Below are 25,762 nucleotides of genomic sequence, written 5' to 3' on the forward strand. Positions count from 1 at the left end.
TTTCAGGTTTAAGAGTCTTCATCAGCATCAGAAACATCAAACTAATGTAGAGAATCAGGTCCACACAGTTTTAATCAGTTATTACCTGCATCTGTGTCTCTAAACTCTTAACCTCTGATTTTATTCCTCAGTGTTCTGAACTGTTAAACTCCGCAGAACCAACGTTATAAACTCAGACCAACCTTTGTTCAAACCTGCTGAACTTTACTTTAAATCCTCCTGGAAATCGCAAACTTCCAAAGTCACAAACTGTGTCGTCTTTTGGTTTATAAATAAACTGATGTACAAGATGTTTCCAAATCAAATCTGACACTTAAAATCATGAGAGTCAGAGCAGAAAGTGATTTCTCTGAATGTGAAAGGGATTTAAGATGTTGCGTCCTGAAGGTAAAATTATAATTTTATTGTAAAGATAATGTGAAGATTTTAATTGTTTAAAGTTTAAACTTCAGTTTACTGAGGAGTCTCTGAGATTCAGAGACGAGCAAATGAGATTATTTCAGTTTTTACAGAGACTGAAGTGGAGGATGTCAGAGAGTAAATTACATTAACAAGAACCAGAGGAGAGGATTATCTCTCTCTCTCTCTCTCTCTCTCTCTCTCTCTCTCGCTCTCTCTCTCTCACACACACACACACACACACACAAGTGACGGCCTGTGTGTGTTTTTAAGAGGGTGGATTACTGTTCTCTCTTTCAGTCATTGATCTCTGTTGTCAGTGCTTTGCTTACTGCTCTGTCACTGCTCACACACACACACGCACACGCACACACACACACACACACACACACACACACACACACACACACACACACACACACAAATAAACACTTGTAGTTTTGCACTGAAATCTGAGAAAAGTCTCAGTGAAACTTTTGTTTAAAGCAGCAAAACTGCTTCAGTCAAACAAAACATTTTGTGCTGAAACAAATCAGAGTTGAAATAAAGTTTTATGTGTTTGCAGATGTTTACGTTCATCACTGCAGCTTTCCTCCAAAATTCTTTCGAACTGTCATGAAGGAGACGAGAGAATCCGTCACCAGGTGAGACGTCTCTGTGCAGGACACGACCACATGTTTGGACAGAGTGAAGCTAAGCTAACCAGCTGCTGACTGTGGCGTCATGTTCCCTGAGAACTGATCAAACTCTGGGTAAGAAGTGAGTGAGTGTGTTTCCAGTGTTTCCAGATGATAATGAATCTCAGTGGATCCACATCAGACTCAGCACTGAACACACTCTTTATTTCTGACTGACGACTGTCAGTGAGCGATCTGTACACCGTCCACCAACAGCTGAGAGTGTGTGTGTGTGTGTGTGTGTGTGTGTGTGAGAGACAGAAAGTGTGTCTGAAATTTACTGACAGTGTTTTGGCCTTTTGACCTTTTTACAGAGAGTAAATCTTCTCCTTGTCTGAACTGAGCACACGCTAAAGAGATACCCTGTGTGTGTGTGTGTGTGTGTGTGTGTGTGTGTGTAGACAGGAATGTGCTCCAGTTATCAGTTAAAAACACTTAACTGCAGCTCTGAACCAACACTGGCATGTAAATGGCTGCTTCACCATCGTGTGTGTGACGAGTGTGTGTGTCTTAAACATGTTTATCACTGGGTGTGCGACGTGTGTGTGTGTCGCTAATGCAGCTGTGAGTCATCATGTCTGAGGGTGTTATGACACTTTCTCTCTCACACACACACACACACACACACTCACACAATCACTCTGAGGCTGTATTATTATATTTGTGTTTTACATTTGATAATGAACAGAAATCAATCCATTTTAATTCCTGTGTCTGTGTCACTGAGGAGGAACCAAAAAAACTTCAGTTCAATTTTTTCTGGGCTGAAACGAGCCCAGAGGTCGTCTGTCAGCAGGTCACTATGACCCATAGTTAGGTTCTGTTGCTAGGCGACATCTAGTGGTCGTAGTAATGATGACAGGAGCAAAGGGAAAAGTGCGGTGACGTAGTTTATAGAGCGACAAAGTCCACGTCAGGAGGAGGTTGGGGTGGATGGATGAATATGACCCAGGAGAGCGGTGTTCGATTCCCATGTGACAGGAGCAGTTTATCTTGTTTCTATTATCCATGACTGTTCGTTGTTATTATTGTAACCAACAAAGATCGTCTAATGTTGAAGAAGAACTTATTTTAACCCAGATCTTTTCCTAAACCTAACCAAGACATGACTGTTATTACAGTTACCATGGCGACAAAGGTAAATAGATGAAATACAACAGCTCACTAATCAGTTCAGATTTTAGTTTGGCCGGTTCACCGCTCTCAGTACAGTCTCTGTGTTTTGTGTTTATCGCTGTAACCCTTTCTTCACACTGAGCTACTGAGCTTTGAACACACAGTGATGTCCTTCTCCTCTTCTTCTACAGAAACACACTGCTGTCTTCTTCTTCTTCTTCTTCTTTTTCAGTCCAAATCCTGTAAAACTGTTCCTGAGAGCCGATCAATGCTCACACACTTCTGTTCTACAGGTAATCAATGAAACTCCACTAATTCTACCGTTATCTGCTCTCTTCATCTGCCTCCTCCTCCTCCTCCTTATCTTACCTTGTCTCCTCCTCCTCCTTTCCCTCTCACTCCCTCCTCCTCTTCATCTCCTTCCTCCTTCACCTCTTCCTCCTTTTTCCTAATCTTACTGTGCCTCCTCCTCCAAAACAACGTGAACACTGAATGAAGGTTCCAGCACAACCTCAATATGAAGCTGTGTCCTTTTTTTCTTCACTCTCCAAAATCATTTCTCCTCCTTTCTGTCATCCCTCCTTCTTTCTCTGTCTCCTTCTCTTCCTCATTCTTCTGACATGTACCTCTCTGAGAAAGAGAGGTTGATACCCAGTCCCCTCGTCCATGTGACTCTTCTCATTGCTGTCTCTCTGGATGTTAAATCTCTAACCACAGAATGTGTTCATAGTTGACTTACCAGATGAAATGAAATGAAGGTTAAATAAAACCAAAATAAAGCCTCAGTCCTCCTCATTCATCCCGTCTATGACGTGCTGGTATTCACTCCACTAACTCTTTCGGTTTTCTTAAACACAGCCTGTCGCTGAGGACTCCATTTTTCAGCAGTAAGCCTCATAAAGCGTGCCGCCATCGCTGCCATCATCGCGGCCGCCACCGTCATGCCCAAAAGCAACAGTCTGGGCCTCCACATACAGTCCGAGCGGCTTCAGCATCTGAAACAGTCCTGTCAGCCGACTCATAAATCAGAGGGCTAATAATCGTTCGGAGAAACAGATAATATTTGTATAACCGACCCTGATTCACCTCAACGTCAACAGCAGAGAGTTCACTCCTGCTGCTTTCTCACACAACAAGGACGACCAGGAGCAGCAGAGCGTGACGCACCAACACCACCCACACCGAGGTACCACCACCCACTGGACCGAGGTACCACCACCCACTGGACCGAGGTACCACCATCAACAGAACCGAGGTACCACCACTTACAGGACCGAGGTACCACCATCAACAGAACCGAGGTACCACCACCTACAGAGTACTACCATTGACAAAACCAAGGTACCACCATGCACATGACCGAGGCAGCATCACCCACAACACGATGGTATCACCACACAAAATGAACAACCTCTCCCAAAACCATCCCATTCATCTGTGCTACCGTCACATGGTTCAATCTCCTCAACTGAACTGCTTCCATCAGTCCCAATGACCCCAACAATCAACAATCAACCCATCAACCCTCACCCATTAGTCCCAGTGATCATCATCCTATTTTGCCTCCATCTTGCTCCCTGTCACCTTCAGGACTGATTGAAGTTTTACTCTTGACACTGGCCTCAGGGGATTCTGGCTGAAAGTTGTTGTTGCTCCTTGAGTTGGGAACATCTTTGTGCAAAGTCTCAATAGAGGTCAAATAAATGCACATCTTTAAAATGCATCTTAAAACTCACTTGTTTTTTTTTTTTTTGTCTTGATTTGGTTTTTACACTTTGTCTTTTCTGGTGCTTGTATTCTCTTATTCTCCTTCCCTCTTCCCATGAAGCACTGCTGTTTTGAAAAGTGCTATATCAATAAAGTTTGCTTGCCTGCTCGTCTCAACCAACTGTCGACCAGCTATGTTATTGTCCCAACCAGGAGGTCTGACTAGTCCACATCATGTGGTGCCTTCAACAACCATTTGGCCAATTAAAAACCCTCATCTGTTACCTGTTAACTGTTACCTGCCTAAAACAAACAAAAGGTTTCCACAGACTGAAGTCATTTTACTTGTGTACAGCAACAAACTGGATGCAAAGTGTCTTCAGAATCAAGTGCATCTCCAGTGGTGACAGGCTTCAGGGAGTAACTAAAGTCTCTTCCAACAACGCTGCCTCTCTGTCCACCTTATAAAATCACTGATTGGTTTACATTTAAGATTGGTCATTCTCCGACCTCCCTGTCCCTCCCATAATGCTGTTCCAAAAGCGAATACATCACGTTCAGTTCACCAGTTCATTTAATCCTAAAACCAACTCGGAAACCTTAAACATCCCTTTGAGGGATGGACAAAATGTCCTCACTTTCCAAAAATGTCCTGACTGTATAAAATGTACCAACGTTTTTTCTGAAAATGTCAATTTTTTTAAAAGTCTCTCACTCTCAAGGTTTGAAACTCAAACTGACCCTTCACCTTCTGTTGGGACGGGAAGATAAAAACAGGAAGTGCCTATAGAACAATATCTGGAGAACATCATGGTTAAAAATGTTGCCAAAACAGAGAAAATAAATGGAGCAGGAGAGTGTCCGAAGTACTGTATGGACCATTTTAAAAAAATGCATTGTCAGTGGCAGTGGCTGTACTTTCAAGACGACAGAATAAATGACTGTTGGTACCATGATGAACATCCAAAGCTGGTGTCAAACCTGTGACATGAAGCGCACATGTAACCGTTTGTACTGTAGCCCGTCACACTGTAGCCCGTGTGAAGCTCCAACAGTCACCAACACAGGAGAGGAAACAAACGGCGGCTCCATCGCTGTGTAAACACACACTGATCAAACATACTGCTGGATTATGAAGAGACTGCACACATGTTCACACACACTCTGTGTTATTCCAACATGAAGGTGCTGATGGAAAACCCCACTCTTTGTTCTTGAACCCCTGTGGTTACCATGCCTACAGGGTGATGTCACACAGCGCGAGAAATGAACTGAGTTAACCCGACTCACCGAGTGGGTCTAACCAAACAGCACCGGGCTGTAGGGCGGGTTCTAGTGACCACAGTCTGACCTGGGACTCACATGACCCCCTGGGACCTGAACAGAGTTTATGCCTTAAAATTTACAAAAGAATGAAGAACGGAAACAAAAAAGAGGTGAACGAAAGATCAGCTGGACCTAAAGACTCTAAACCCCGATGACCGAATATGAACCAAACTGGGTCTGAATCACACTTTCAGGTCCACCTCGGTGCCAGGTCTGGTCCAGCTACAGGTTAGGGTTAGATGAGAGGGCCAATGGAAACACATTGTACCTGTATCTCCTGTTAAAAACACCTGGACTTGAGTTCGTCTTCATCATGGTAGAAACTAGTGGCTTCACATGTGAGCAGGAGGCAGCCATGTTGGCTTCAAAGTTTTTGCTTGCGTTAATCAGCCTCATTGAACTGAACATGTTTAGCTTTTATTTAACAGCGTTAGCAAAGAGGAGGCGTGATATGCAACGAAGGTCATGACACCGTGATTACATGTCAGCGTCTTAAAGAAACTCATCAGTGTCTCACTGTTACACCGGGTCACATGTTCCTTCTTCACCATCAACACACACTGTGGTTCATTCTGACTCAGTCCCACACACATCGTCCCGCTGCTCCAAATACTTACCAGATTAATCCACCGCTGAAAATAGTCCCAAATATTTCTTCTGTTTTTCTTAATAAAAACTTCAGTGAGCAGCTGTCCTAGGAAATTACTTTAAATATGAAACGATATATTTGTGTTTTTTAAAGATTTACATCCTCAGTAGGAAACACATGGGCTCAGGGCTGAAGCTACAGACAGGAGAGAGAAGTCGGAAAAACTGATATGGATTAACACAGTGGTTCCCAACCTGTGGACCGTGGACCACCACGGGGCCGGAAAGGTACTACAAGTGGACCGACAAATCATTTGCAAAAGAGTAAGTAATTATAAAAATATTGAACATTTAAATAATGTTTTAAAATTAAAATGATCTTTAAAAACATTAAAAAGGTTTTAAAAAATCTATTCATTTTTTTCTTCTCATATTTAAGCCTGTTTATGTGATAAACTTATGACAGGAACTCTTGTGCTGTCACAGGCCGAACCATATTAATCATATATTAGTTTGCCATTTCTGTCTGATTCTGCACTAAAAGATTACATCCATGACAAAAACTGGAGCATCAAAATGAATAACTGGAGTCAAGAAGAGTCTAAGGGAAAGAGACAGATGGCGAGTCAAGAAGTGACCCAGTTCTGAGAAAGTCCAGTTCAGACGCTGTGTTAGTGACTGTGGAGCTTCCTACATGTTCAGTCATTATCATTAAAAAAGTGCTCTGTGAAGGCATTATTTGGCCTCCGTGCTTTTATTGGGTCAGATGTGGGCTGCCGACATTTTTGAGATGTTCAAATGGGCCGTGAGTCAGGAAAGTTTGGGAACCGCTGGACTAACATAATACTGCCCCTGTCCTGCTTCATGAATAAAGCCACTTGACTAATTTTCATATCCTTGCCTGTTTGGGCTCCATGAAATCACAATTATCAGAACCTGATCAAAAGTCCTTCCAGTTGCTCTGAGCGGGTTTGCTGTGCTGCAGTCATTACATCACTTTTTTCACCAGGCAGTAGAAGCTGCTGACAGGACTTTGCCTTGAAATGATTTCACATTAACAGCTTCGTCTCACTGTGTCCATGAGACTTGGTTCTCAGGTCTTCAGATAAAGTGAAAACCCATTGAACTGCTGCATTATATCAATGTGGTCACACTGCCTGAAGCAACAGGAAACCAAAACACATAATCTGACATAAAACCATCAACGATTACGTAATAGAAGCGATGATGTCGATGGCGATCAGACCCTTTAATAAAACCCTGAATACAGACATTTAAACAAGCATTAAATAATGACATCAGTCAAGAAAACATTACGGAGCCTTTACTGGACGCTGTGACCGCAAACCAGTCAAAACACAAAGTCAATGGGAATTCTGTGGGGAATACAAGAGGGAAACGCTGACGGACAGACAGACAAACACAACCGGACAGAACAACAGCCAAATACAGACACACAACAGTGGTTCAGTTACAAGAAACAGTAAAAGAAAATTGTTTTATCTGTCTCATAATGCAAAAAGCCAAGATACCAACAGGCGTTTTGGAATTTTCTGAATCCTCATGTGTCTCATCATCATCCCACACTAACAAAATATTTAGCCTCAAACTGTGCAGCTGAAGTTTTCCTTTCTCTCCTGCTCTGAACTCAAATGTTTGCTGCTGTTTTCACTGACGCTGTGCTGACAGCTCGTCCACTCTCAGATCTGTCCAAAAGGAAAACTCCCGTAAAAACCCCGCAGGACGAGGTCAGAGCCGCGACGTCAGGACGGGTCTCATGTTTTCACTGCACATTCTTTTCAATCAAGACGGCCTCAGGGTTCAGATCGGGGGGTCACCGGTTCGAATCCTCTGGAAAAATCCAGTTAGGGAGAGACTGAGAAACTGCCCGAACAAGAACTGTCAAACAAAAGTGGGAAGTATTTATTTTGCTTTGACTCAATTACTGTACAAGTCTGAGGCTCTGGTGCTTTACATCTGTCACTTAGGGAGACTTACTTTCTTACACCTGTATATTTATCTCGCAGTCTGAGTTGAGTTTGAAAATACAGATTTCACATTTAACATCTGGGTGGGGCTTGGAGCATGGCTGAGGGCTGTGACTGCTTCGTTGTGACATCACAAAGTTCCAGAAGTCCTGATGGCTGGTTTTTAGGCTCAGTTTCTGAATACAGGCTGTGTGCATTTCTCTGTGGACTGAGGCTTTGATACTTTCACAGTATTAATATAGAACCTAGTCCTGCTTTATAATCACAAACACATGGACATCTGCCTTTAGACTGTGAGGAGCGTTAATAAATGGTTTATAAGACAATATAATGTAGTTTTAAGCAGCTATAAGGATCATCTTAAGTGTTTATTAATGTACAGTATCTGTGAACAATTATATTTCTCCTATGAGGAAACATTTTATATGTTTACAGCTGTGTTTTACTATATTGTTGTTAATCATCTGTTTATACAGCAGAGTTCTTAACAAATACATTGATAAACACTTAAATCTGCTTATAACCACATTTCAGTGTATTATCAACCATTTGTTTTATATCTAATAGACATTAACCAATATTTATATACTACTAATAAAAGCTAAATTACGGTGTTACCAATTTCCCACAGGCCACGTAGCCAACAGCTAAAAACCCAAACTATTATTACACACATTACAATGAGTGTTTGTCATTTTAACATAAACTGTATCTGCATGATGTTTAGATCAGATGTATGGTGTTAAAAATCACAAGATAATATTGATAATAAAATAATGTTTGTGTTGAGTTTTCTTTCTCATGACTTTACCACAGGAGTGAGACAGTTATTCCACCATAAACTCAGACTCTAACACGGAGCTCTGCCTCGGAGCAGATCAATGTGTCGAGCCGTAAAATACTGCAGCACCAGAAAATCCTCCACTGTTCGGCCCAGACGTAACGGCAAGTGTCTTAATTAAAACTGGCCCTTCCTGGACACCATAGACAACATGACACAAGCTCCCTGATTGGCTATAGGACACACATCTCTTCCTGTTTTAGGGGGCGTCAATAAGCGAGTTTAACAACCAGTGAGTTTTAATGGGATCTGTGTGTAAAGCTTCTTCATCAATAGGCCTAATGACCGGTTTTAGCCCGGCAGCCGATAATCTGCCGATGGTTAGAGTCGGGTTATTGGATCAGCATTACTCCAGGGCCAAGGGCTTCAAATGCTGGTTTGAGACCCCACAGGGGGTCCCGGGGTCGTCTCTGCTGGGTCCAAACACAACAACTGTCCAAAGATATTTGAATCAGACTCAGTCAACGTGGGTCTTGATCTGTAAAACACTCCAACCCTAACTGCAGAGAAAAGACACGTTCACAACCTTCCTCCTCTTTACTCTCAGGTTTTTTCTGCTTATTCTGTAACTATTAATCTGGTGGTGTTGATCAGTCTCATGAGTATTTCTACTCTTGTCTTAAAGAGGGAAAAGCCACGTTTACAGCAAGAAATGGTCATTTTTCCTGAGGTGATTGATTTCAGTCATTTTATATGCATTTATTTATCTAAATGAAAATATCTAAATTATTAAATTAAATTAAACTATTTATAATAAAAGTCAGACTTTAATTGATGCAGGAAAAAGAAAGAAAACAGAACAAATCTGTAAAATAAGGAATGTGTTTAAATAATTTAAACTGAGACTCTTAAACACTGAATTATGTTTTTTTTTAGAGAATTTGTTCACACTGTATTCTGTAAATAATTATTTCATCAAAGCCTAAATATCAGAAACACAATAACATTGACTGATGATTGATTAATGAGTGATGAGTTTGAGAATAAGGTTTTAGTACTTCTAGAGGAAGAAACTTCTAATATTGAGGAAAAACTATGTTAGAAGAGTAAAGCTGCACAGAAGCTTCTCAGTTTGAGAATAAAGTAATAATATTTTGAAGAGATTTACTGTTAAAATTATAATATGTAAAATGCTTTTAAAATGAAAATAAAATAAAATTAAATTAAATTAATAAAATAAAGTTTTTCCAGGTTACAGTTCTTGTGTTAACTGTTGTGCTGTGTCTTTGTAAGTTATGTTAAAATAATTCATCTATCTAAAATGTGCAGTTTTATTTTGAAAAAAGACATTTATTATTAGGGCCTGAACTATGGTTTTGTCATGACTCGGGCCACAGATGTGGGTTGTGGATCAGAACCTCAACCCACAGTTTAAAATAAAACTGCAACTTTTAAATCTTTTATTTCAACTCATGAAAAATGGAGCATAAACAAAAGTGTTGTGTTTCAGTTTGAGCCGCTACATGAACGTCTGCAGTGACTCCTCTCATCCTCCTCCTGATCAACGAGAGGTGAGGGAGGTGTGGTCCTCACCCCATCCTCTCTGATTCCCCAGAGACGCCATCTTGACGGGGACTGTCCAGTCACACCCCCCCCCCTCAAGACACTACTGCTGCTTCACTGTGACTGTAACAGCTGAGGGACGAATGTGGATTAAAACTCCCTGATGATGCAGAGCGAGGACTGAAAGTGTCTCTGTGAGTTTGAATCTGATCAACTCAGTAAATTCAGTAAAATCCTGTGGCAGTGAACTCAACTCTGACGTGATGCTCGTTCCCCTGCTGGACTTGGCCTACAATGTCTTGAATGCACCCACCCCCCCTCATGACCTCTGACCCCTGACCCTCTGCCTCACACAACCCCTCCCACCACCACCTCCTCCCTGTCCCTCCTCCTGACGTCCTGCTGCGGTCAACAGCAGAGAGACTGATGTCCGGTCAACCGACGTCTGACTGACCTTTACCAGCGCGGCCACGAGGGACTCATCTATCTCTCTGTCTCCCAGCATCCCTCTCCCCCTCCCCTCTCTCACCCCCCCCAACCCCACCCTCTCTCTCTTTCTCCCCCTCAAGTGCTAATGCAGCTGTTTATAACTGCCACATTGACTTTCTCCTGCCACTGTATGTAAATACAATCTGCTCTGATCAATGGACTGAGAGTTGACATGACGCTGACCACAAGCACACACACACACACACACACACACACACACACGCAAACACTCACACGCAAACACTCACACACACAAACACACGCAGACACTCACACACACAAACACACGCAGACAGAGCACACGATAAAACCAGTAAAGAATAAAAGAATAAAAGATGAGTGTGCGGCTGCAGAACGTGTAGAAATTGCGCATTAAGAGGGAAGCTGACAACATTTCCTGGCCCCTCCCTGTATGGGTGCAGCCCCCCCACAAACCCTGCCCCCCCCTCACCTCCCACAGGTGTCGTGTGTTCCTCATGGCTCCAGAGTGCAGTTTGTCCAGCAGCAGGGGGACTCCCTGAAACGGGCCGATCCAGGTTCCCTGAGGGATCCTCTGAGCCGCACAGATCCCGTAACCCAGACCAGGAACCGTGCTGGTGCAGAGACACACCTGGACACACAACACAGATCCAAACACACACAGACCCTGTGAGTGCTGATACTTATAGCTATGCTTTTTATTTCTACTCAGGACATCAAGGATGAGAGTTCACCTGCTGTCTCTCAACACAGGACATCAAACATGTCCAGTCCCTCCCCCTCCAACCAGCATTCATCACCATGATGTAATTAATAATCTGACACCAATGAAAAATATACAAAATCTAAAGTTTTTTCTTCCAAATGTTCACATTAGTCGGATTTTTAAAATATAACTATAAAGAACATGAAAAACTTTAATTTAAAAAATATATATAATAGAGAAAAAATAAAAAGCTAAATAACTAACTAACTAACTTTAATGTTTTCACATTGTAAATAACCCCTTTCAGGAGGTTTCCTACTGAGGGGTTGATGCAAATCATCTGTTAGTTGTTTAAAGGGAGACAGACGCATCATGAGACACTGCTGTGGAGTAAAGTTTGTCAGGAGCAGTTTCACAGAGACACCCAGCGTTGATTTACAGTTTAATCTGTGGTGTTACACTCACGAACCATTTAACTGCTCTCTGATGGTAACTCTCTGCTTCAGTATTAATGTTAAACTTGTAAAGAGACTGAATTAAATGTCAGAAATAAAACTTTCTCACATTAAATGTTGTAATTAATAGAAATGGAAATATCTGTAAAGCAGATGAAAATTGTTTTCTGATGTTGAGACATTTCTGCTCAACATCTAGCAGAACTTCCTTGAGATTTTATAAAACAGGCTGGCAGAAGTTTGGCAGCCAAATGAGGGACAGACAGACGGAGCTGTCTCACCTCTCTGGGCAGGTCTCTCAGCCAATCAGGGACGTCGGGCATGGTGACAGGAGCCGCTGAGCCGCTGGTGCCAACGAGTCGACGCAGAGAGTGAAGGGGGCCGTGCATCGGACACTCGCCGTTCCTGTTGTCTGCACACATGTCACAACCTGGAGACGAAGATTAAACCCACTTTACCTTTTATAACCACACAGACAAAATAACACACACTGATACAAATGTTGTACTTACTCATTTTTTATGGTTTAAATGCCCCGAGTGTATGATTTAAAAATGTTTATATTTTAAGATTCTTACAATTTATCAGAATTATTATTATTGTTATTCTATTTCACACCAGTGTTTGCATGGAACTTCATCTATTTTAAATGTCTTTTATTGCGACTGAGACGCAACTCTTTTATCCGAGACACTTTTCTTTTTACGAGAGACAATAAATGTAATGTTGATGTTGAATATACAACGACTTTTGAGGCCCTGCAGACTCCCTGTGTTCATCTTTTTGTTTATGAAACAGCAGTGAAGGTAGAATCATTAAAGGTCTATATTTTATTCTTCTTCTGTGGTTTATCTGAAGTGTTGATCTCCATCAGAAGATATATTTGTGGTTTTAAGAACCAAAAACCATCTCAGTGTAGTTTTACATCTCCTCTCTCAGGCTTCTCTCTGGAGCTCTAGTAATAACAGGTCAGTCAGCCAATCAGAAGAGAGGCTTGGGGGTGGTGACTGCTTCGTTGTGACATCACAAAGTTCCAGAAGTCCTGACGGCTGGTTTTAAGGCTCAGTGTCTGAATACAGGCTGTGTGCATTTCTCTGTGGACTGAGGCTTTGATACTTTCACAGTATTAATATAGAACCTAGACCTGCTTTATAATCACAAACACATGGACATCTACCTTTAGACTGGGTGGAGCTTTAATGTTATTAAATATTGTTTAACATCGATGAACCTCTAAAGAATCAGCAGCTCTGATGACCTGTAGCCTTTTTTTTATTGGTGTTTACACTCAGACGTGAGATGAAATGATGATTCAGCTCTGGTTCCTGTGGTTGTGTAAAAACTGAAAAACTGAAACTGAAGAAAAAGGAAAAGAAAAGAAAGAACAGGATCCTGATGTCCAAATGAGGAAAACAGTCCTCTCTGCTGTGTTTTTCCAGGTTAAATGTGGCGAGCAGCGCATTGCTGGGAATTAGTGAGTGTCAACATTTACTCAGAGATGTAGTCTGACAGTAATGGATGTTAATTGACTGTAGCAACATAATGAGAGATGATTATCTGGACAGAAAACTCCCACAGAGCCACACAGAGCAGAGAGGCCGAGAGGAACAGGATGTTAATGTTGGGTTTTTTTATGCTTTTCCCAAAATTAAATATCCTCCCTCTGAGAGAGTGACAGCTACTTTTACACCATGATGGATAGAAGTTCATTAAACCATATTATGGTCATTTATAAACCACAAAACGTAGCACAGGTTCACGGCCGAGTAAATGGGAAAAATTTCACAGGCTGAATTCTCCACGATCCTCCACTGATGTGAACTGTTCAAACCACCTCAGCTGTGTCTGAACCAGTGAGAGCAGCTGCTTCAATGGAAAACATCAAACTTTTCACCTGATCACACTCACTTCTCTCATAGTACACAACCACACAAACACACACAGAGTTTTCTAACTGTCATGGTTAGGTTCTTCCTCAACATTAGACGATCTTTGCTGGTTACAATAACAACAGTGAACGGTCATGGATAACAGAAACAACATAAACTGCTACTGTCACATGGGAATCGAACACCGCTCTCCTGGGTCATATTCATCCATCCACCCCAACCTCCTCCTGACGTGGACTTTGTCGCTCTATAAACTACGTCACCGCACTTTTCCCTTTGCTCCTGTCATCATCACTACGACCACTAGATGTCGCCTAGCAACAGAACCTAACGATGGGTCATAGTAACCTGCTGACAGACGACCTGTGACCTCGTTTGTTACAGGACAGTCTCGAAATCTGTGATCAAACATGGAGACAGGAGAGGACAGAGGAGACAGAGAAGATGAGGGAGAGACGATGAAGAGATGACAGAGGAGACGACAGAGGAGACAACAGAGGACACGACAGAGGAGACGATGAGGAGACGACAGAGGAGACAAGAAGAAGTTCAGATTCAAACTGTTGATGATGTAACAGGCACACACACACTCACACACAAACACACACACACACACACACACACAGAGACACACACACAGACACACACACAGACACACACACACACACACACACACAGACACACAGAGACACACACACAGACACACACACACACAAGGACACACACACACACACACACACACAGACACACAGAGACACACACACAGACACACACACACACAAGGACACACACACACACACACACACACACACACAGACACACACACACACAAGGACACACACACTCACACACACACACACACACACACACACACAGAGACACACACAGAGACACACACACACAGACACACACACACACACAAGGACACACACACACACACACACAGAGACACACAGACACACACACACACACACACACACACACACACACACACACACACACACACACACAGACGGACTGGAGACGTCTTCAGATTTGAATCTTATCGACTTCTTCTTTGATCATATTAATTTACATCAGTTTTTATGCTTCATTCACACAGAGATCACAGCTGCTTCAGACACATTTAAAAAAAGTCTTTGTAGAAAAACATGTTTGTCTTTCTCAACACAAAATACAGAAACATATTTATTCAGTATCTGACCAGAGAAACAAATACAACACAAAATAATGACAACTACACAACTACCACTATCACCTCCATCTCTCAGCCAAACAACTGCTGCTGTTTTACCTGTTTCTCTGCTGCTAAAGTGTATTTTCTATATAAACACAAAGCATTTAAAAATGTCATATGGAGCCTAATATTCAGTGTATTAAAAACCACATTAGTTGTTGTCATGTTTAACAATAAAATCCTGACTTAAAAAAAATACATATTTGTGCACATTAGACTTTTTAAAATGTTGTTTAATATGTTGTTTTTAATATCTTAAAAATACCTTGTAATATATCACATTACATTTTGAACTATATTGTATGTCCAATATATATTTGTTTTAGTAAAATCTATTTTCTATGCTTCTTTTATTTCTGTTAAGTGCGTTAAATGACCTCTGTGTATGATAATGTGTGATACAAATAAATTTGCCTTGGCTAACAGTCATATTATTTTGACCACATTTGTACTTGTGCCTCTGTTATTTTATCTACAAGACCTTTAACGGTTTAGCAATAAAATATTCTAGTGAATAATATTAAAAGATTTTATTTTTAACATGAACAGATGTCCAGAAATTTTAGAATATGACAAATTACACACATTTTATGCCTCTTTTATACCTTACAACTTGCTGATTCTGTTTAGCATCAACACTTTTTTATTTTATTTTATTTTATGCAGTTATATTCATTCTAATCTATTTTGTATTTTTGTACTTGCATTTTATCCTCTATTGCTTGTTGTAAAGTGTCCATGAGTAGCTTGAAAGGCATTATAAATCAAATGTATTATTACTATTATTGTTATTATTATTATTATTATTATAGAATGTTTTTATGTTTTATGTCTTTGTCCTAAAGCACTTTGTCCTGCATTTCTGCTATGAAAAGTATGAAATTAATTCTTCTTCTTCTTCTATTTCTTCTTCTTCTCCTCCTTATTATTATTATAAGTAGTAGTTGTATTATACATGTGGTCTAATTTAATTTATCACATGTGACATTATTTTTAATGTGTCATGTTTCTTGTTCAATGTTAAATGTGTTTTTCTGATGATAAATTCAGGTCTTTTGTTTTGAAGGATCAACACTAACACACAGCTCGCAGCTGTAAATGTGAACCTGTTCTCTCTTCTTCTCTTCCTCTTTCCCGCTGATGAACTGGCTGTGAACTTGTTATGGCGTGCTCTCCTCGCTGCCCATCATTCAAACTCACTATTCTGTTACATCCATCGCCAGTGTTTAGACAGCTCTGCTCTGCCTCTGATCTCCGAGCGGAGGACGCCATCTCCACTTAAAACGTCTGCGGGCACTTCTCACCACGCTTTAGTGAAGCGGTTTGTTCCACAAACCGAGGATTTCTTTTCTGTGTCCTCCTGAAAACCTGGATTACAAATAGTTTGATCTCTTAAACACACCTGTTTAAAAGCTCAGGTATGAATCTGCTGTATAAACACATCACTAACCTACATGTTCATGTGCTGAGACTCTGAAATGTCACTTTCCAGTCGGACTCTAATCCAGAGATTTACTGTAAGAGTAAAACAGTTTTATGTGATTTCCTGACTCATCACCATTACAAGCTCCAAACACTGAGAAGGTCGAGGTTCAGTGACAAACTGCTGGATTTCTCCTCAACAAAACCATCACACTTCATAAAGTCTATGGATGTTAATAGCTGCGTTTGTTTCCAACACAGCTGTGAGTCCAGATGAGGACGGACCACACAGCGAGGCCGCCGCTCCGCTCTGAAAACCCACAGCGAACAAAAGCTCTCTGGAGCTTTTTGCCTCTTTTGGCTACTATTTTTATTTTACGGCACATTTACTGTCTGGTTCAGTTTTGATCTGTGATGAAGTCACTGTCCGTGACCTGCTCAGCAAACAGGAGCCAGGCTCAGTCAGAGAGCAGCCGCTGATCATGGGGCAGCATTTAGCAGCTAAATGTGTTTCCCTGGTGGAGACCAAACTCAGAGCTAAAACAGACACAAACCATCAGTGTCCATGACAGCGTCTGCTGGATGTTCTCAATAACAACTGATGAGTAAAATAAAAGTGTTTTCAGGGGAATTATTTAACCCAAATTCCACTATAAAAGACTTCAAGCACAAGCTCCCATTAAGAAAACAGAGGTCACATCCTTTGTGATATTTCTGGGAATTTGGGAAGATTAATGAAAATGAAGAGAGGTTTAAAATCTCTGATTACAAACATATTAAACATGTTGGGATTTTTAAAGCTTTAATCTGATATTTCCTACAAAAAAAAGTTTGACCTACTGTAAATTTAACAAAAGTTATTCACTATTCTCCACAGTGATTACATTAAATTTACAGATTGAACAAAAAATACATATTTGTGCACATTAGACTTTTTAAAATGTTGTTTAATATGTTGTTTTTAATATCTTAAAAATACCTTGTAATATATCACATTTCATTTTGAACTATTATTCAATATTATTTTGAACTTTAAATGAAAAGTGGATTTTAAAGACTACATGAAGTACTGCAGGTTGGTCCAGTTCATTAGACTGTTGTGGTTTTACTGAGGGAATCTGGACTGGAAGTGTCTGAAGTTTTCTCTAAAGTTGTTTTTCTTACCTGTTTTTTTTTTGTGAGTTTAAAATTTCAAAGACACATAATCGTGCCCAAATTATTATTATTATTTTTTTAAATCAATTTTTTAAATGGGGAAATGTTGTTAATGAACATGTCTGAGAAATGTTCTGTGATGTGTTTTTCTACAGTAATGAATGTGAATGCTCATGTTGAGGCTCTGGCAGCACTGGCTCAAACTGGGAGAGGTTGTGGTTTAATAATGTGTAAAGTTAAAGTAAAAGACGGGACATATTTACTGTTACACACAGGAAAACGACACTGGAGACAACATTCAGTCACAGTGTGTTTCGTCGTCTCTAAATGTCACTTTCAGTGGACAGAGCTGGTTTTGCAGAGAGAACATAAAGAGCGGGAGGGTTTAGGCTGAAACCTCGTCCTGTCGCCTCCGCCTCCTGGATCCAGGATCGAAGCAGAGAACAGGACGTGTGATGAAACATGTGTGTTGTGATTTCAACATAAAAGTGTGAACAAGTCAAACACGGGTTCATTTGTGTGGAACATGAGGTCAGACTGAAAACCAGCAAACAGGCTGTGTGTGTGTGTGTGTGTGTGTGTGTGTGTGGCTGACTTTATTAAATTACAGTAAAACTGCCATCTGACGTTAACTCCAGATGTAAACTGTAAGAATTGATCTGCGTCTTTTATCAGACCAGAACACGTCTGATAACTTCCTGTTGTACATTTTACTGCTGGAACATTCAGATTTATTCAATATAAAAATCCAGCATTTCTGTTGTTTCTTCTCTTATCACATTATCCTTCATACAAAGGTAATAAACAACAAAGCAAATTTGTGTAAGTTTGATTATTACTCATGCTCGTTATTTATCTGTATTTTGAGGTTGTGGTGATAAACTCGAGATGGAAAATATCTGTGCAAATAAGAACTGATCATTTCAGGATCAATCAATGATCTAAAGATGAAGAAAGGTGAAGGCTGCTCCAGACCAAAATTCAAACCTCAGGACTGGAAACTACCGTCACTCCCAAAGTGACAGATTTCTCTGTTAATACACCGACTAACATCAGGTACGGGTCCAACAGCCTCACACCACTTCACACAAACCAAAGTCTGCACAATTTCTTGAGTATTTAAGGGACAGTCAACTGATTTTGGACATAAAGGCTGTTTACAAGTCAGATGTGACACTGTTCAGTCTGTCAAATGGAAGTGGAAGTTTGAAAGACGTGGCTCATCAGTCTGATGAAGGGATACTGCTCAGATGGATTATGGGAAATGTAGGATTGAGTGCTATTGAATTTTGACCTATGACTAAAAGTCACAGATCAGGACCATAGTGTTTTTAACGTGTCACTCACAAGTAAAACTTTATGGAATTTAAATCACATGAGCTGTAAAAAAAAAAAATCACAAAATTTTACATTTTATTTATTCATTTAAGTTTTCAAGTAAATTATAAATCAGGGTCCAGTGTTGTTGTACAGGCTTCTATAACCAACACTCTGTGTGATTCAGGTGAAGTATAAGCTTTATTTTATTTTAATGTTTATTTTTATTTGATTTTAATCTATTCAAGTTTTGAGTTTTAATTTATTCAGCTGGTTTGAATCAGTCAGATTCAGTGTTTCAAACCTCGTTGTGTGTAATAAAAATCCTTGAAATTCACAGAAATATACTGAAGACGAGACCTCCTCACGTCAGGAAAACAGAATTCATAACATTTCACAGCATCTACAAATTTAAACTCTTAACTTGTTGCTGTATATTTGAATGAGAATATATATTTTATATGGTTAAAATATCAATTTCAGTTTTAATGAGAAAAATATGTGAATGAATTTTATAATTTACAAATTACTGTAAACATCCGTTTTGAAAATGATAAAAGAGATAAAATCACTTCTTTTTGAATGATTTTGACTCATATCAAACATTTATTATCGCTGTTATTATTATTATGATCATCACTATTAATATTATTGGTGTAATTAATAATCGAGGTCAGACGGTGACACATGAGGGAGTGTGTATGTGTGTGACTGCTTTATCTACACCCCCCCCCACACACCCACCCACACACCCCAGAGACCTCAATACGGCCGTGTTGGGATGATAAATAGCGGGCCGGTGGCCGGTGGATCGATCCCCCACCCCCCCGTCCCCTCCCGACACCCCCTCCCTCTCTCTCCCTCTCTCTCCCTCTCTCTCCTCCACAAACACAAAACTATATACGGCAATTAATTCCTGCTTGTCCCCCCATCCCTCATCGGCCCTGCCGGCGCGTATCGACGCAGATTACTGCTGATGGTCCGTTTTATCACCGCGGAATATACAGCGACACACACACACACACACACACACACACACACACACACACACACACACACCGGAGCCTGGAAGCGGAGGCCGCGGCAGATGTCGCGGCTCGGCCCGGCCACAGGAGCGTCAGGAGCCCGGGGCCACCGGCGGGAGACAGACCGGACAGCCACACTGTCCTCCGGCCCAACACCGAGCACACAGCCCGGTTATCACAGCAGGCGACGCGTCTGACAGGAAAATCATATCAATGCGGTGATAAAGGCCCAGTGATGTGTGTGTAACAGAAAACGTGACTGAGAGGAACAAAAGAGCCGCACTTCATCAGACTGAGGGACCAGGCCGTCAGAGGAGAGACCCTCAGCAGACACACGGATACTCCGATTCAGTGAAACCAGTCATTCAAATGCAATAAAACATACAGAGAAGTGTTCAGACTCTCATCTGAGTCCAACAACAACATGTTGTCATCGTGGTGACTGACGGGCGGAATGAGCACAGAGCAGAAGTGAGAGGGACACGGAGACACAGGGACATTTACAGGAGCTCACAGTGTGTGTGTGTGTGTGTGTGTGTGTGTGTGTGTGTGTGCTTTAGAGTCAGACGGGACACTCCGACTGTACTGATGAAACGCACCTCTGCGGCCTGATCCCGCAGATTTTAAAGAAGACAGCGGTGCGTGTGTGTGTGTGTGTGTGTGTGTGTGTGTGCGTGTGTGTGTGCGTGTGTGTGTGTGGACAGATATTGGCAGAACACCGTCAAGCGTAAAAGACGTAGGCTACACACACACACGCACACACACACGCACACACACACACACACACACACACACACAGAGTTATAAAGGAGTTCGATTTGAATTCACGCAGAGTAAAAATGTGTTTTTATGTTTTTACTGGAGGATAAAAAAAAATATCATAACTAACTATAATAATAACAATAACAATAACAATATTATTATTATTATTATTATTATTATTAATAATAATAATAACTATTTACATTTCAGAAAGATAAAAGATAAAATGAACCTGGGGAAAAACGCCGCGGTGTGTTTGAACTCATCTGAGGAGCGTTTGATTTTTACTCCAGAAATGAGCGATAATCGATCGCGTTGATTGGAGATTGAGTGAAATTTATTATAAATAATAACAGTGACGTGAGCGACATCTCACTTATTTCCATAAGAATCTGAATGGAGTCTGGTTAATATGAAGTCGGAGCTGCAGGCCTGCTGCTGTCTGACGGTGTGAACCCCGGCCAGGCTCCTGACCCCTGACCTCTGACCCTCCACACCCCGGGCCCCTCCTCCTTCCTCCAGCTCCTACTGTCCAAACCAACTGTAGCACGTCACACACGGCGTCATGACGTTTTTCAAGCCACAGCTGATAAATGAAAACATGACATTTGTTTAATGAAGAGTTTAATGTCTCCATCAATTTTTTTATTGACTAAATAAATCACAATATTATGATTTGTTACATATCACATTTTAAACTGATGTAAATTAGATGAAAAAATATTTTAAAATGGAAATAATCCAGTTAATTAATTTCTCACCTACTTTATCCAATTTATCTTTCATCACTGATTTTAAATAGTTTTTTAGCTGCCTGACAATAATTTTGTGAAGGTTTGCATAAATGTATATTATGGAAATGTTTTAAAATGTTAATGTTAAAATCCTACAGAAATATTAACATATGCGGTGACACAGGAGAATAAAAATATATTATTGACAGTGAACCTATAACATCATATTCTGTGACATTATAAAAAAATTATGCAAATAATCAGGAATTTCTCATGATAGTTATAAAATAATTTAGTGCTGCTGTAAGAGATTAATTACAGCATCGGTAAAATCTACAAAATGAAGAAATAGAAATATGCAGCAGCATTGATTAAATTACTGTAAATTATTACTGATTATCTGAACGATAAATACACAACAACTGAACACTGCGCACACTGTAGGTTTATCTCTAGCTGTAGGAATATTATATGAGAATGTGGCAGAAATAAAAGAGAGAAGACTGAAGAGGCTCAGACGTCATCGCTGAGCATCACACACACATCTGTGACCTGATGATCATGAAAGTATTTTACTCTCTGCATGAATGAAAACACCACCGCCACAGCACCTCCACACCACCTCCACACCACACCACCTCCACACAACGACGTCCAGGTGGTCGACAGGTTAAGACTCGTAAACGTCTCCTCTCACTTCATCATCATCCAGTTTCAAACAAAGGCATAAAATCACAGAAAATCTCAACCTCTAACGGCAGCGAGGTGTGTGAGTGTGTGTGTGTGTGTGTGTGTGTGTGTGTGTGTACGTACGGTTGTTGAGCTCTCCTGTGTGGTTGCTCAGTGGGATGATCTCCATCCTCTGCTGTCCGTACAGGTAGTAGTCCAGCTCCTCCGACGTCAGTTTGAACCTTGTCGTTGCTCCTTTCCCGCCCTCCTCGCCGCCTCCTCCGCTGCTGCTGCTCTTCACGCTGGACGACACCACCCCCACCCCCCCACAGCTCTGCTCTTTGGCCTGATGGAGGAGCCCCGCTGCTGGGTTGTGACCCTGCTGGTTCTCTGGGGGGACGACCACCATCAGATCTCCTCCTCCGGGTCCTCCTGGTCCTCCTCCTCCACCTCCTCCAGGACCTCCAGGCCCGGCACACACCGGGGCCAACGCCTGTCCAAAGAGTGCGATCTGCTGGGGCACGGGCAGCTGGGAGAGCCCTGCGGAGGTGGAGATGGAGATGGAGGAGGAAGGGGTGAGAGCCGCTGCTGCCGCTGCTGCCGAAGAAGGAGCTGCTGAGGAGGATGTGGAGGATGAAGAGGAGGAGGAAGAGGTGCAGTGTGTGGAGGCCAGGAGGTGGCTGTGCAGACGGGACGGGCGCAGGCTGTCCATGGGGATGGAGAGGCGGTCAGGCGGCGGCGGCGGCGGGGCCAGAGGAGCCTTCAGCTGCGCCTGAGGGAAGAGCTGCTGCCAGTGCTGCAGGTAGGACGGGTCCACCTTCAGGAAGGCCGAGCCACTCGGGTCGCCCGGCTTCAGCATGGCTGCCCACCAGCTGCTGGGAGGAAACACGGGGGGGGCGAGGCGTCAATCAGCAGCATCAACACACAGACACATTCAAATGGTCAGAGCAGAACACACACACACACACACACACACACACACACACACACACACACACACACACACACTCAGAAAACATTCATATTTCAAACACACTCAAACATGTGAGCAGGTCTCAGAAACTAAACCTGCCTCAGGGTTTGAATATTCTCAGATTATTATCACACTTTTCTGGTGTTTAGTTGAGACAAATCACACTTGATCACAACCTGGGTTTTGTTTGTTAAAGCATTAAAAAGCAGCAGTTCGTCCTCGTGGCTTCAGTCACAGTCGAGTTGTTTCTGTTACGTTTATGCAAAGATGCAGAAATTTTACTTCATCGTCCTCGTTTCATCCACATTTTCTCATTTTCACTTTATTTTAGACTTTAAATTAATTATAAAAAATTTAAAAATATATTTGATAAATATTAATGTTTTTTTCAAACGGTAAATTCCTCTAACATTTAGTTTTATGTGTTGAGTGAAAACTAAAGAGGACACAGTGTTCAACCAAAGCTGTTAATGCCTGAAGCAGGACTGATGATGAAACCTTCTTCTCTTCACTGACACTCTGGTCCTAAACTCATCCTAAAATCACAATTTTTTCCACCTTTTTAAAAGATATAAGTGTTTTCCTGAATCTGATGGATTCATGGCAATAATTATTCCTGACAGAGGAGCTGCTGACTGTAACAGTGAACCTGTGTTTCAGGTGTCTCAGGTCCTGCTGTGCTCCTGATTCACGGCTCTTTAATGACAGAAGAGATTCAGTTCAACATAAACTCTGATGCTCCTCCATTTAATCTGTTAGTTTAGAGACTAGTTTGGAGGTTTGGGAGGTGATTTCTCTTCTCTTCAGCAGAAACATCACCCGGTAAAAATGGATGAATAAACCTCCAGCTTCGCTCTGTTCAGTCATTAAAAGCTGTGAAATGCAGGAAACGTTAACGCATCGTTTTGTGTTTCCAGCCTCTCACCAGTCTGTTTCCTCTGGTCTCACATATTTAAGTGTTTTTAATCTTTTCTAACACTTTATAAAGACTGCCGTGTCTCTCTAAAGGTCCATCCGTGGCTCTGCCGTGATGAGCTCGGTGTCTGGCTCCGGGGGGGCTGACCTCCGTGTTCAACGCGGGTTTTACGCACGCACCAAGCGCCAAAAGCAGGAAAAGTTTCCTCAGAAATAATCCACAGCTGCTGCGCGGGGAGCTCCGGGTCAGAGCAGCGGGGCGGCGCGCCGTCCGCGGCCGAGCAGAGGAAGCGGTGGGCGGGTAGAGACGCCCCGGAGTTTCCCGGGACGGTGATTTTTTTTTTTGTGTGTTAAATGTGAAAGTTGCTGAATCGCAGAGGAGGCTTACTGCTGTCAGTGTGTGTGCGGCTCCTGGGCGCTGATTTCCGGGCAGCGGTGGAAGGTTCGTCCCTCCTCCGGGCGGCGGTGAACCATCGAGGGGAGCCGGGACAGAGCGCTGCGTCCTGCGAGTCTCCGGAGCCAAAACTACCGGAGCGGCTGCTGCACAAGCCCCTCTCTCTCTCTCCCTCTCTCTCTCTCTCCCTCTCTCTCTCTCCCTCTCTGTCCCTCTCCCTCTCTCTCTCTCTCTCTCTCCCTCTCTCTCTCTCTCCCTCTCTGTCCCTCTCCCTCTCTCTCTCTCTCTCTCTCTCCCTCTCTCTCTCTCTCCCTCTCTGTCCCTCTCTCCCTCTCTCTCTCTCTCTCTCTCCCTCTCTCTCTCTCTCCCTCTCTGTCCCTCTCCCTCTCTCTCTCTCTCTCTCTCCCTCTCTGCCTCCATTCACTTGCCCTCTCCCCTCCCCTCTCTCTCACTCTCTTTTCTCCTATAGTCTCTCTCTCCCCCTCTAATTATTTCTCTCTCACTCTTCTCCTCTTTCTCTTCCCTCCCTCCGCATCTTCAAACTCTCCCTCTTTTCTCTCTTTTCCTTCTCTCTGTTTCTCTTTCTCCCTCTCCCGCCGCCTCCTTTTCTCCAGATTCCCTCAGTTTGGCTCAATGCAGATGATCTTTATCGACACTGAGCACAAACGTTAAAACGGGCAGAACATCACCGGTCACCTGACGGTCCCAGCTGCTCTGCACTGTCTGATCTGTGAATGAGATGAACAAATAGTTGGATCTTTGTATTTTACTGATCTCTACCAAAGAACAGAAGCTTTATTCCAAAACACCAAGGAGGAAACTCCTAATTAAAGAAACACCTCTGACACTTTTTCATTTCCAGCGGCACTTTTCTGCCACAGGTCAGAGGAGTGAGCTGATAAACGCCTCTAAGGTCCAATTCATCCAACAATTCACTCAAACTCCTCCCCCTGCCCAGATCAGCCAATAACACTCTGGTCTTTTGTGATGTCACTGTGTCAGGCCAGGTGAGAACAGCCTCATACCTGCTGTAACTCTGACCAATCAGAGCTCGCTCTCATTTCCAACCTGCAGGTGAGACACTGAGGTGATTGGTGAGGTGTCGACCGAGATCGTCCTCCTGTGCAGCAGGTTATTGTGACCCATGGTTACGATTTGTTGCTAGGCGACATCTAGTGGTCGTGCGGCGCCCCGACCTTCACAGCAAAGATCCTCTGATGTTCAGGAAGTAATTATTTTAACCCAAGTCACCATCTTTTCCTCAACCTAACCAAGACATGACTGTTGTTATAGTAACCATGGCGATGGAGGTAGGTACGTAGATACGGTACGGTCCAGGTGCTCATTATTGCAACCATGACGACCAAGGGTTGGCACCATTTCTGGAGACGCTGCTGTGGGTCGTGTCAGAGCGTTGATGATGTGGTTGTTCGGGTTGGTGCCACCTGTGAGCAACAACAACACCGTTCCCTATTTCCACGGTTACAGTGGTAAAC

At 42.2% G+C, this 25,762-nt stretch overlaps 1 protein-coding gene across 6 annotated transcripts in view; it reads right to left on the reverse strand.

Annotated features, from left to right (window-relative positions):
• The window catches only part of prdm6 (PR domain containing 6), a 93,554-nt gene that overhangs the window by 58,596 nt on the left and 9,196 nt on the right, over nt 1–25,762 (reverse strand). For 4 of the 6 annotated variants that reach the window (XM_071484003.1, XM_071484004.1, XM_071484007.1 and 1 more), the window contains exons 2-4: nt 22,129–22,859; nt 12,056–12,204; nt 11,086–11,244 (exon numbers count right to left, since the gene is read on the reverse strand). In XM_071484003.1, the coding sequence (XP_071340104.1) occupies nt 11,086–11,244; nt 12,056–12,204; nt 22,129–22,859 (1,039 nt within the window). Of the gene's footprint in view, nt 1–11,085; nt 11,245–12,055; nt 12,205–22,128; nt 22,860–24,260; nt 24,582–25,762 lie in introns of those variants that run through there. The other 2 variants (XM_071484006.1, XM_071484005.1) reach the window with 2 other exon arrangements.

The sequence above is a fragment of the Trachinotus anak genome, unplaced genomic scaffold, assembly GCF_046630095.1.
Source record: "Trachinotus anak isolate AG129_WGS33_773 ecotype Australia unplaced genomic scaffold, CSIRO_AGI_Tana_v1 ptg000008l, whole genome shotgun sequence".
Taxonomy (NCBI): Eukaryota; Metazoa; Chordata; class Actinopteri; order Carangiformes; family Carangidae; genus Trachinotus; species Trachinotus anak.